The sequence below is a fragment of the Drosophila ananassae genome, chromosome XL (genome assembly GCF_017639315.1).
Source record: "Drosophila ananassae strain 14024-0371.13 chromosome XL, ASM1763931v2, whole genome shotgun sequence".
In the NCBI taxonomy this organism is placed as follows: domain Eukaryota; kingdom Metazoa; phylum Arthropoda; class Insecta; order Diptera; family Drosophilidae; genus Drosophila; species Drosophila ananassae.
Window position 1 is genome coordinate 15,812,647 of NC_057931.1, and position 13,453 is coordinate 15,826,099.

General features: G+C 35.2%; 1 protein-coding gene across 1 annotated transcript in view; it reads left to right on the top strand.

Annotated features, from left to right (window-relative positions):
* The window catches only part of LOC6503208 (low-density lipoprotein receptor-related protein 4), a 230,121-nt gene extending 218,372 nt beyond the window's left edge, over positions 1-11,749 (top strand). Inside the window, exon 12 of the mRNA XM_014905850.3 lies at positions 11,503-11,749. Coding sequence (XP_014761336.1) covers positions 11,503-11,541 — 39 coding nt within the window. The 3' untranslated portion in view covers positions 11,542-11,749. The remainder of the gene's footprint in view (positions 1-11,502) is intronic.
* Positions 11,750-13,453: the final 1,704 nt, after the last annotated feature.

Sequence of the window (13,453 nt, forward strand, 5' to 3'; positions counted from 1 at the left end):
CAAATATAACATGTGTGGAAAGTCCCCACCCTCTAACTTAAAAAACACCAAAGGTATGGCATTTCCGATCAATCAGTTATATGGAAGCTATAGAATATATTCCTCCGTTATACAAATAAAGTAAAAGTTGAAATAATTTACTCCATATTTTGAAGTTTATTGCACACATACATGCACAAGCTCAAAAAAATATTCCCCATCAAATATACACATCTACCCAGCAGTACTGAAATTCCTGTCACCGCTTCGTTCAAAATTTCGTTCGATAAACAAATTCAATACGGTTTGCCCTTCGAACGTCAAAACAAAGTAGGGGAAGTAATTCTGCCGGCCCTCTGCTGCTGCTAATTTTTAGCAATATGCGAAATTACGCATATTCGATATTAGTTATTAATCACTAATATTTTCTTGTCATTATAAATATTTTGCGCAGAAATTTTAACCCTATGGTTCAATAATTAAGATATCTGCCTGTTAATCAAAAGGTCGGTGGTCGTGGATTCGATTCCCAGTAGAAAAATCTTTATGAGTTGATTTTTGTTTCTTTTATTTTTTAAATATCGCAGTCTCAAAATAAACTGTTAAATTTAATATTTTTTTTAATGGTGATTCTTAATAATTGAGATTTTTTTAAACATGCAATTCAAAAATTTGTAGAGGTATATTATAGTCTGTCACAAAGTACGCGCGATTCCTTAATAGCTTAGAGGCATGCATGTCCGTCCAGTCGGTACAAAAGCACTAAGGTTCGAATCCCAGGGTGAGTAATTATTAAATACAGTTTGCAAAATTAATAATGTAATGTTACTCAACATATAAATTTAGTGTACAACATAATTTTTATCAATTCTTAAGGAATACATTGAAAATAATGATAATCAAATTATGAGATTATAAGATTTTTTCTTTGATTTTGGGTCATGAATGCGACCTGATTTAGCCACGATTTTCAGCGCGGAATCATGCTTTCTTTTCGGGGCTGAGTCAGCTCTGAAATTTAAGTCGGAATCAGGGGTGATTTCGAGACAACTTTCACTCCTGAATCCGGATTCGAAATCAGGGCGGATTATGGGCTGATTCATGCCTGAAATCGAATTCCGAGCCGAGAGGACATTTTCAAAAATTTTAGTACAAAATTCCGGGCCGCTTGTTCTAGATTTGCGGGCGGATTCCGGGGTGACCCGGGCGATGGACGGGTGAATCCGGTGTGATTCATGGGTTATTGGTATTGCTGGGCATGTATTTAGATACATATGTATCTTAAATTAACGAATTTGGCCAGATATAAGCGATGTATCAAACGGTGCGTCATCCCAAGGACTTTCCTCCGCATGCAATATGAATAAGATGAAATGAGGTAGTTTGGAACAAACATTTTTTTCTTCCTAAAAAAAAAAATTATTTTCAGTATATTTTTTTTCCTACGTACTATAAAGACGTTTGGTCTTAAAGAAAGTAAAATAGGGGTTTTAAAAAACCTTTTTAACGGCGTAAAGCACGTTTTAATATATTTTTGATTATAAAGTTATGTATTTTGTAATTAACAAAGTTTTTTTAATTTTTTAACCTAAGCTTAAGGTATTTCAAAAAGTTGTAGAACAATAGTTGTTCATATGATACAACGATACAAACAAACAACTCCAATTTTTTCAGGATTGTTAAGAATCAATAAAGGAAAGCTAACTTCGGGCGGAGCCGAAGTTGATATACCCTAGCAGTTGAGTCGCAGTCCGCTAGGTGGCGCCACGCATCTTATATTATTAGATTTATAGCGGATCGTATATAATTGGCCGATCCTTATGAAATTTGGCATATCGAATTTGAAAAACAACCAAGTTATGGCATCAATCAGTTATATGGCAGCTATAGGATAAAATTGACCGATCCCGGGCGTTTCGACTTATATACTGCCTGCAAAGGAAAGAAGGGTGTGTGCAAAGTTTCAACTCGATAGCTTTAAAACTGAGAGACTAGTTTGCGTAGAAACAGACAGACAGACATGCTCATATCGAGTCAGGAGGTGATCCTGATCAAGAATATATATACTTTATAGGGTCGGAGATGTCTCCTTCACTACGTGGCACACTTTTGGTGAAAGTAAAAAAGTGTTGAATCCCTAAATTGGGGCTGGTGACAGACATGCTCATATCGAGTCAGGAGGTGATCCTGATCAAGAATATATATACTTTATAGGGTCGGAGATGTCTCCTTCACTACGTGGCACACTTTTGGTGAAAGTAAAAAAGTGTTGAATCCCTAAATTGGGGCTGGTGAAGACATTTTAGTTCCCAGATAAATTTATATATTGGCATTCTACTCCTAAATACGCGTCGATTGGTACCTCAACCGACACGATCCAATTTCTTTTAGAAGTTATTCAATAAATTCGATTTTTACAGCTTTTTCCGAATGAAGGCATTTTGTCTGGTTGTCTGTTTACACTATTATTTTTTCTTAACAATCCTGAAAAAAAATTGGAGATGTTTGTTACTATCATATAAGCAACTATTGTTCTACAACATTTTGAAATACCTTAAACGTAGGTTAAAAAGTTGAAAAAACTTTGTTAATTACGAAATGCATAACTTAATAATCAAAAAAGATATTAAAACGTGGTTTACGCCGTTTTTAAACTCTTTTTCACTTTCTTTAATACCAAATGTCTTAATAATATGTATGTAAAAAAATTTTTTTTTAGGAAACAAAATTATTTTTCCAAATTACCTCATTTGATCTTATTCTTAGGTTAAAAAATTAAAAAAACTTTGTTATTAAAAAATTCTTTATAATCAAGAAAGATATTAAACGTGCTTTACGCCGCTGAAAAGATTTTTTAAAACCCTATTGCACTTTCTTTAAGAACAAATGTCTTAACCCTCTAGTGCCCAAGACCGCCTCTAGACGGGTAATGTTAAAAATACCGTTATTTTATTCTTTTCAATCCTTTTGACTCGGTTTTGCATTGTTTCTAATTTGGGAAAGTCCAAAAATTAAGTTTGTTGCCTTTGGAATACATACTAGAGCTTGCGCAAGCTGCTGTATTCATTTGAAGCAGAAAATTTGTGAAACTCGAATGAAGTAATTATTTTGTAAAAAGTGCAAAATGTAAATATTTTTTTTAAATATTATAAATAGTTTGCCGGTGAAATAAAAAATTGTACCGTGTTGTTGATAGTCTCAAGGACGCAAAATACGAAACCCACACTAAAAATAAGCTTTCGTTAGCTTTTTATTGCATTTATAAAATATCCCGTCTAGAGGCGGTCTTGGGACAATTCGGGAAAAAAAATTTATAAAGTGATTTAGAAAGGGAAGTAACTTATGACATATTTAAGTACGAATAACTGCTTGAATAATGAATTAATTGAATAATTTTAATAAGTTATCAGCTCTTTCCGACGTGGAGATTAAAAAATTATTAAATTCTATTGATTTTGGCATTGATACCATGACATTGGTTTATGTTGGGTGGAGAGATTTGTGTAACTTCAAGCGGAAGTCCTACTCCTTTTGCAAAATGGTTGTCACCCTCAAGTTCGATTGCGTCCAATTCACCTCAAGCATAGAAACGCAAACGTAAAGCGCCTGCTGATCATAATACTGCTCATGTTAAAGAAAGCACAATAGCTGAATGTGGATCTGTTTGGACTATGGATCCAAAAGCACCGCTTTTCAAAAAGATGTTGTGGTACCAAATGAACCTATTCATGGATATATCTGCAATATCCTTTAATGAGCCTGACCTCGGAGAACTTCAAAATCTGTATACGCCATTCAAGTGTTTTCAATTTTTATCCCCTTGCAGAGGGTATTATAATTTTGGTCAAAAGTGTGCAACGCAGTAAAGGAGACATCTCCGACCCTATAAAGTATATATATTCTTGATCAGAATCCCCCCCCGATTCGATATAAGTATGTCCGTCTGTCTGTCGGTTTCTACGGAAACTAGTCCCTCAGTTTTAAAGCTATCCTTGAAACTTCGCACACATCCTTCTTTTCCTTGCAGGAAGTACATAAGTCCTATAGCTGCCATATAACTGAACGATCGAAAATGGCACAACTGCAAGGGTATATCAAGGGTTCGGCTCCGCCCGAAGTTAGCTTTCCTTTCTTTTTTTTTATTATACTATTATTGAACATATCACTTAGCAAACAAATTTGTATGCTGTCCAAAAGGATCCAATACTTCGTTTTCCACAAAAAATTTAGAAATTTGCATTTTAATGACAACAGTAAGTTGCCCTCCAAGGATTCTGCCGACCACGATCCTTTATACAAAATACGACCGCTCGCGACTCATTTCAATGACAAGTATCAATAAGTTCCGCTGCGCCAACGCTTATCTGTGGACGAACAAATGTGTGCAACAAAAGAATTGATTACCTAATTTTTTGTTGGCCTATCATCCCAAAGCCGCCTCTAGGCGGTCCAAGGATATAGTCATATAAAACTCGATCCGAGCAAAAATAAATTTTTTTTTAAAACAAACATTTAATTTTGATACATACTGAATCCAAAAATAATTTTTTTCTTGGAAAAGAAAATTTGGGCACTAGAGGGTTAATAGTAAATAAAAAAAATACACTGAAAATACATTTTTTTTTAAAGAAAAATTACTTTTTAAAATTGGCTTATTCGAATTTATTTACGTGGATACCGCTCTTAATATGACGCAACTTTTGATACATCGCTTATATCTGGCAAATTCCGTTAACTCAAGATATAGTCCTATAAGTGCAGCTACCAATTTTGTGCAGCCACCTGTGAAGCTTGGTGTTACGTACACATACATACATACATACGTACATAAATGGATGTGTATATTTGATGGGGAACAGTGATGCCAGTATTTTTTACAGTGGTTGCGCTCATAGGCCAAAAATAAAAAAAAGTCATAACAACAAAAATATAGGAAAAGTAAACAAATCGCTTCTAAATTGTCCAAACTTCTTTGTGGCTTACTAGGTTTGTCCGGAAAATTAAACGTTCTTCTTAAAAATAGAATTGAAGTTGAGTGAAGGTGTTTATTTTCACAGCGCAGATTGCGCGCATCGCGAATTTTTCATAACAAAACCGAACTTTGAAGTGGTCAGATCATTTATTACGTATCCAAATTTAAAATATTTGTAATGGATTTTGAAGTTCAAGGTATTTTCTAAAATTTGAGATATTATAAAAAATCTTACATGTTAAACTGTTCTTGTTATATTAATTTGAAAAAATACATGTTTTTTGTCTATTTTTTGAACGTCTTTTTCATGTTTAGTTAAAGTTTTTGTTGTGATGCCACGAAATGTCACAATTAAGTTATTTACCAATGTGTTCGTCTGGCTCTTAAGGTAATAAATGTGTAAATTTTTTTTTGCAGAAATTTGCAGATGTGCTTACAATCGTGAAAATTCTAACACCCTCTTAACTTTTTCAGGGTCAGTTTTGCACTACAAAAATTTATTTTCGCTTGTGGGGTTGTTGTTCTGTTGCTTTGTCCTTCGTCCTTTGAGTTTGTGTTTATTAATAGATTTGCATATAATAGTTTTGATTTATTTTTTGTTTATTCCATTGCTTTAAACTTTATTAAGTTCTTCTTATAAGTGTGTTTTCTCACGTTTATATGCTTTTAATGTATGGTGCAGCGAATAGGGCTTACAGAATTTTATGTTGATGAAGTCTTATAACTCTTTCTTTATACAAATATAAGTAAACATCAATATTTAGTTTTTTTTTTTAATAGTAAGACTTCCCTCAACTTAATAGTTACGTAAAACTTCTTAGGCTGCCATATAACTGATTGATCGGAAATGCCATAACTTTGGTGTTTTTTAAGTTAGAGGATTGGAACACATTCCATGTTATATTTGGCCAAAATATCTTATGTAGATTCATTTCAAATTTCATAAGGATCGGCCGAATATATCTTATAGCTGCCAAGGCACAACCTTGCTCATTTTAAAGAGCAAGGGGTCTGTTTCCATATTTTTCACATATAATTTTTTTCCACATATATTGTTTTTTTTGGGTGTGGCATGCGGGTTCGCCCCCGTTATTTTACATCGTCAAGAGGTTTTTTAATTTTATTTACCAATATAGTTTTTGGACCAAATTATATATTTTAGATTTCTTATTTCGCGCAGTTCCCACTTCATACGTACAGCCCACCTCCCGTCCAACCGACCGAGGGACGCTGCCGCGTAACATACGGCTCGAATCGCGGGAATAGATCCGAGATAGATTAAGCGAAGAGTAGGAGAAAGATATCACGAGGAAGAGTGTTGCACAGATAAGGCGGTTAATATACGCGATTTAAGATTGTTAGTAGAGCAAAGTAACAAGATGTGGTAGAGACCATTGTAGTCCGAACATAATACCCTGAACGGATCATGTTGGGCATATGTCGAACTACAATGGCTGAGAAGTAGAGGACGAAAGTTTCTAGTCCTTCTACTAGGAACGTTAAAATTTAAGCGTGTTAGTAATTGCTGGCTGTCTACATTTCCATAAATAGGATTAAATAGAAACATGACACCCAACATCTTTCTATGGTTTGTTAATGATGGTAAGTGGATTAGTAAAAGTCTATTACGATAAGAGGGGAGGTAAAGATTTGCATTCCAATTAAGTCCCCTAAGAGCGAAAGTCAGGAAGTTTTTTTGTACAGATTCAATGTGATCTTGGTGTATTCCGTATTGAGGACTCCAGACTTACGATCCATACTCAAGAATCGAAAGGACCAATGATATATATAACGTTTTAGTTATGTACGGGTCATTAAATTTATTTGACCATCTTTTAATAAAACCAAGCACACCCATAGCTTTATTGACCATGTTAGATATATGGTCGGTAAATTTAAGTCTCAAAGCTAATAGGGACACCTAGATCGTTACCCTGAGTCAATCGCTAATCCCATAGAGAAAGTACATAGCCTGGTGAGGACTAGAACGGTAAAAAGACATGAGCTTACATTTCGATCTATTAAGCTTTAGGTTATTTGCTAAACACCAATTTTAAAGTTTATCCTAATCGGATTGAAGTCTAGACTGGGCGCTAGTGAATTTATAATGAAGGCATTGCCTAACGTCATCAGCGTACATAAGTACAAGTGAATTAGTTAAGGGGGCAGGATGGTTTGAGACTTCAAAAAAAATTTTTTTTCAGAAATTTTTTATATAATAGAACATTATCTTAGGAATATCCTGTGAAAGTTTCATGTCGATCGGACTAAAACTTTCTGAGATACCGATTTTCTAGTTTCTTTCTCTCCATATACTTTCCATTGCTTTTAAAACTTTAGACGCGTTTTTCTCAAAACAACTTTTTCAAGTCGGTGCGTAACGTAACTTAAAAAGTAATGCTCGGATCTAAATAAAATTTTGCACACATCTTTAATACAATAAATACTTGCGGATGAACGAATGCTTTTTTTTTTTTTAATTTTTTTTCACCATTTTTACGGGCAATAATGGGCGGATTTTTATGTAAAAATGGTTCCTCCGACTTTACAACCGCGCCAAAAATTCAAAATCGCATATTTTTCAAAATGGTTTCGTTCATCCGCACAAGAAACTAATATTTTAAGTAAATCAATTCAATTTTTGTATTTCCGATAACACTGTAAGGCCAGACTTTACGCACCGCAAGAGACCAATTTTTGGAAGCGACTCCGGCCGACTGCCCGTCACGGGATAAATTATAATTATTTCTTAAAAATAAAAATTCCTAAATACTCTCCAAATATAGCCATTAATCGTGTAAAAAAATTGAATTGATATATTTACTCAGACATAACAAAAAAAAATCGCAAAAAACTGCTATTTTTCAGCCTCTGAAACCATCCTGCCCCCTTAAGACAAGGGGAAAGTCGTTAATAAACAGTGCAAAAAAGTAGGGGTCCTATATAGCTTCCTTGGGGCACCCCAGATGTTGCGCGGACTAAACGCGAGGTAACATCTTTAAAGAAGACACATAGGGTTCTCCCAGATAAGTAGCTCGAAATCCAGATAAGACGATCTGAGTTTACTTATATGAAGCGAATGGTTCACAGAGTCAAATGCTTTACTAAAGTCAGTGTAAATGACGTCTGTTTGTAAGCCATTCCGGAACCCATCCGTGATAAAAGATATTAGCTCCAATAAGTTGGTAGTGGTGGAGCGGCGGTTCATAAAGCCATGGCAAAATGTAAGGTTGGCTGATTGGATATTATAAGTGTAAGGCTGAGCTGAACTGCTGCTAGGTGAATACGTAGTTTGAAAAAACTGTGCAAAGAGATCGGCCATTGCCTGATCAGTGTTCGCATAAGAGTTCTCAAACGTAAGCAGTGGGGGAAAAGATACATGTTTACGCTTAGTGTTTACAAAGTTATAAAACTGCTTCGGATCCTGAGTAAACTGAATCGGGTCCTGAGTTAACTGCAGCGGCGAATATAACTCCTATAACATTTAGCGTTATGCACGGTGAAATTGGACCGAGCTACTAAGTATCATGAATAACTAACTGTACAGCCAGATAATCTATGTTTATTTAAAAGTCTACTCATACTATTCCTTAAATTTATAAGGTGCCTTGTAAACCAAGGCGGATTCGTTGAAGCGGACGGATATTTTCACTGCACGCAAACGTCGAAAAATATGTTCAAAGTATAATAAAATTTTTGTAATGCGATGTTTATATCTTCGCATGCCAGTAAATCAGACCAATCAAATTCCGAAATTAACTTATTTAATTTCATAAGGCTGACTTACGAAAGAAACGAACTTTCTAAGATTTAAGTGTACACTTAAGGTCAATTAAGGAATTGTTTTCGATTGAAACGTCAAGAGTGGCATGATATGGATCCTCAGGGTTAGAAAGGGGCAATTCCATCTGGATCAGAAACGAAACAAGAGTCCAACAGCCGACCTAAAGAATTTCTAACGTGGTTATTTTGCCCGAGTGACATGTCAAACATGCCCGCAGGGAAGTCATGGTGGGAGTTAAGCTGTAAAGACGGTGAATTTTCAACATTTGACCACATAAGTTCAGGGATATTAAAGTCACCCAGAGCTTTCAGCTGGTCACCATCAGACAGACGATCGAAAACCAAACGAATAGCGGACAAATGTTGCCAGTATGTTGGCAGTTTGGACGAAGGTGGTATGTACGAATAGGTAATATACAAAGATTGATCGGACAAAGTGATTTTGATGCAAAGGAATTCAATGTCATCGGACTCTTGTGATTTTACCTCTTCAGAAGCGAGGAGTCTACAGAGATTAAGACTCCTCCTCCCCTTCGTAGAGTTCTATCACATCTAAAAGTTGTGTACCTTCTTGGAAAAACTTTGGAGCTTAAGATCTCCGGCTTTCACCAAGTTTCTGTAAATACAATAACGTGAGATTCAAAGAAAGAACTATCAGAATACAGTTTGGGAAGTTTACTACGTAACCCTCTTGTATTCTGATAGGTAAGTGTTAGAGAAGACATTAGTTTTATAAAACAGAGGAAGATGAAGTGGAAGGTTGGTCAGTGGCCGTAACATGTGGGAGTTTTACCCCCACATATATGCTCTCTGGCCAAAAGCTGGAGGAACAAATCGTCTTGAACATCTGCAACGGCACACGTATTTCGAAAGATGACGTGAGCCTGGTGTAAGAATATTTAAATTTTGTAATGTCCACCACCTTTATGTCGACTTTTGTTTTGGCTTTGATGTAAGCCGAGATATCAATCTCAGAAGTATCAGGGGCAAACCGGGAAACAAAAATGTGTTTCGATGGTGGGATCACCTGCAAGGGTTTTGGTGCCACCGTAACTAATACTGCGGCATCAGTACGTTCCGGGGGTCCGGATGGTTGATTACCCTGTTTGGTGACTGTTACGGGGGTCTAAATTATTGGGTCTGGGATCACTTGAAGCTATGCCACAGAGGACATATCGGACAATTGCTCATTAATTCTGAGATATTCGGAAGCCGAATTTTTGTCAGGTCTAGCCCTTGGGGTGGCCAGAGATATAAGCGGGTGCATAGTTGTCGGCTGAGCAGGCAGAAGATTATTCGCCACAAGCACATCACTAAAAGAGGATTTCTTACGCTTTGGAGACTCATTTAGTAGTTGAAGACTGCGCTGGGTATCGAGCGCACAGAGTTGGTCATTGATTTTACGAAAACCGCTAATCAACTCCTTGAATCCGCTTTTAGTCTGCCTCATGAACGATGTCATTTCGTCCTGAACAGCACGACAACCGTCACAGCAAAAGTGGAGACCAGACCTACGTGATAATGCATCCGAAACTGAGGCCGTGAACCCGGCACACTTAGCGTGTAAAACGTTTTCACAAAGCCAGCAGTGGATGGTAGGGTGGAAAGAGGAGATTGTCTTATTACAAGACTTCAGCGCGCAGATCAGTTTAAATTCCATAATTATTAAAAATTAAATAATTAAATTATTAAAAATTACTAAAAATTCAATAATTAATTTATTCATATTATTGATGAACCTTGTACCACTGTACCAGGGAAACGAAAGGGGGAGATTGAAGAGAGCAGTTAGCGCGAGTTAGTAAAATAGAGAAAGAATAGATGCAAAGAATAGAGATAAGAATCTCTATCTCTCCAAATATATCACTGCACACGCGAAGCGATACGGATCTAAACATTGCAATTCGTTTATTTATTTTTTTTTTTTATGGGTATAGAAATAAACACCGATTGTTTATGGAAAGCTTATTTCAAATTTTATAAAAACGCAGTGCGCACAAAAAAAAACACGTCCGTCCGCTTTAAGATAAAGAGTGGAAGTGATTATAGATGTTATAGATGTAAGTATATTCAGTAGTTAATCTTATACGTCTATTAAATATCAATATGTGTCAATGTGTTAGGGCGAGCGGATTTGTTATTTTGGTTTCACTGTGTAATTTTCACTCTTGCACTGTGCACTTCTTTTAATTGTAATTTATGACTATGCTAATATCACTCTCCTTTTTTCGTTGGCACAAACGTTTGAGGTTCACGTTTTACTTATTAACAAGAAAGGAAAGCTAACTTCGGGCGGAGCCGAAGTTGTTATACTCTTGCAGCTAGGTATCAGCTTATATTATTATATATATATCGGATCGTATTTGGCTGATCGATCCTTATGAGAATTTCTATGTAATTCTTTCTTGTTTCCAAAGCTTTAAAGAAAGAGACATAAAAGGAGACATGCAACGAATGAAGAGAAAAAGACTTCACCACTAGGAGACCTTAAGGTATAGCTGAAAAGTGCTCAAGAGACGATCTTGAGGATTGGAAAATTTTTGGCAAGCGTTTATTGTATCTGAGGGGACAAGATAAATATTGATTAAATATAATAAACACATTTTTTTAAATATAAAAAGTCACGTTATTTATTAAAAACATTAAGAATTGAAAATAAACTTGGCCCATTTCTTTAGTATATTTATTTACACATTCCATATAACTTTAATCAATATCTTTATAAAAATAGCTAACAAAACTGCAATTTTTTTTTGCTTCCTTTGCAGGGCATTATAATCTTGTCAGAAAATGTTCACCACGGCTAAAAAAACAGCGGCAATTCTTCAACAAAATTACACTTGGATAGTCAATCAGACTTATGGTCCGTCTTTCAGGCTTCACGCAGTATAAGCTCGAGTATTTTTAAATAGCGAGTATATAATGCACGCGTATAATTCTAAACTGACCTATATCTTACAGCTTCCATATATCAAAATAAAATTTTCAAAAATAAAAAAAAAACAATAACGAAAATTTGACTTTGTTTTCAATAATAAAACAATTATTTAAAAAAATTGGGAATTCTATAATATCAAGATAAGAAACGTTGATCCTATAAATACTAGATACCGAATAAAAGATACCATAAATCGACTTAATTTAACTTTTGGTGACTCAAGAAACCGTAATATGGTATAAGATCCGAAAACTTTTTGCACTCAAGAAACTTCACGAAAAACCAGCTCAAATTTCTAGCATGAACTTCAAATATATAAAATAAAAAAAAAACTTATTCATTATTTTATACCTTTAATTTTAAATCACATTTGCTTAACTCTCGTAAGATAGCTCTGGATCACTCCGAATTTTAGACAAATAGTGTAATTAAAATTTCACCATCAAACTTTGACTCAAATGGAAAAATGTCTTAAAGGGTACTTGGTTGTGCATATATACATACATATGTATGTCTGTATGTCTCAGTGTAAGAGATAGCTCTGGCGTAATTTGTTTTAAACTTATTTCTTATAATTTGAAATTATGTGTAAAAATAAATTACAATTTATTTTTTGTGTAAACAATTCTGAATTCAGATATGTTCATTAAATTTGTAATTACAACAGTATTTAATACATGTACCTTTTGACAAAGTTATAGTTTTGATTAAAATTTGTAAGTCATATGTATGTACATATGTAAGTAATATATGTAGGCGGCCTTTTCTTAAGGGTTAGTCTATGCTGAAACGCAAAGACTGATTTTTATTGGTACTATTATTTTATTAAACAATTTGGAGTTTAAAATTGTTTGTTTGTTTGGTCAAAAGTGAGCAACGCAGTGAAGAAGACTTTTCCGACCCTATAAAGTATATACATTCTTGATCAGGAACACCTCCTGAGTCGATATACATATGCGTATCCGTCTGTCCGTTTGTTTGTCGGTTTCTACGCAAACTAGTCTGTCAGTTTTAAAGCTATCGAAACTTTGCACACATCCTTCTTTTCCTTGCAGGTAGTATATAAGTCGGAACGGCCGGGATCGGTCAACTTTATCCTATAGCTGTCATATAACTGATTGATCGGAAATGCCATAACTTTGGGGGACTTGCTACATATTCCATTTTGGGCAAAGAAATCCGATTTGTCATAAAACTGAACGATCGAAAATGGCACAACCTTGCTATTTTTAAGGATTCTTGGGGCTGTTTTCACCATTTTTATTAGAAACAAGATAGAAAAGCTTACTTTGGCAGAGCCGAAGTTCATATACCCTTTAAGTTAGGTAGCAGCTTTTATAATTATATATAAATATCGGATCGTATATAGTTGCCCGATCCTTATGAGAATTTCACCATCAAATAAATCTAATATATAAAATTCTCATGTCACGGTGTTAGTAGCTCTACTCCTCCGAAATGGCTCGAGCGATTTTCGTGAAATTTTGTGGGCATATTCGTTAGGGCTGAGGATCGGACAACTATTTTTTCAATTTTAAATTTGATCTCCAGCCTTCGCCGGTCGATAATTTATCAACTACGAGGATCAATCGATCAGTTATCCCCGCTCCAGTTGTCACTCTGGTCCCCTATCTTACTTACTACACATCTTTTAGCCATTTTGTATTGCGTACAATCGTAACAGTGACGGTTATACGCATTGCTGTTGCTATGCCAAGAAAAGGCAAAGGGGCCAATTGGATTCGTCGAACGGTCAAATCCACAACCGCGCGAGATAGAAG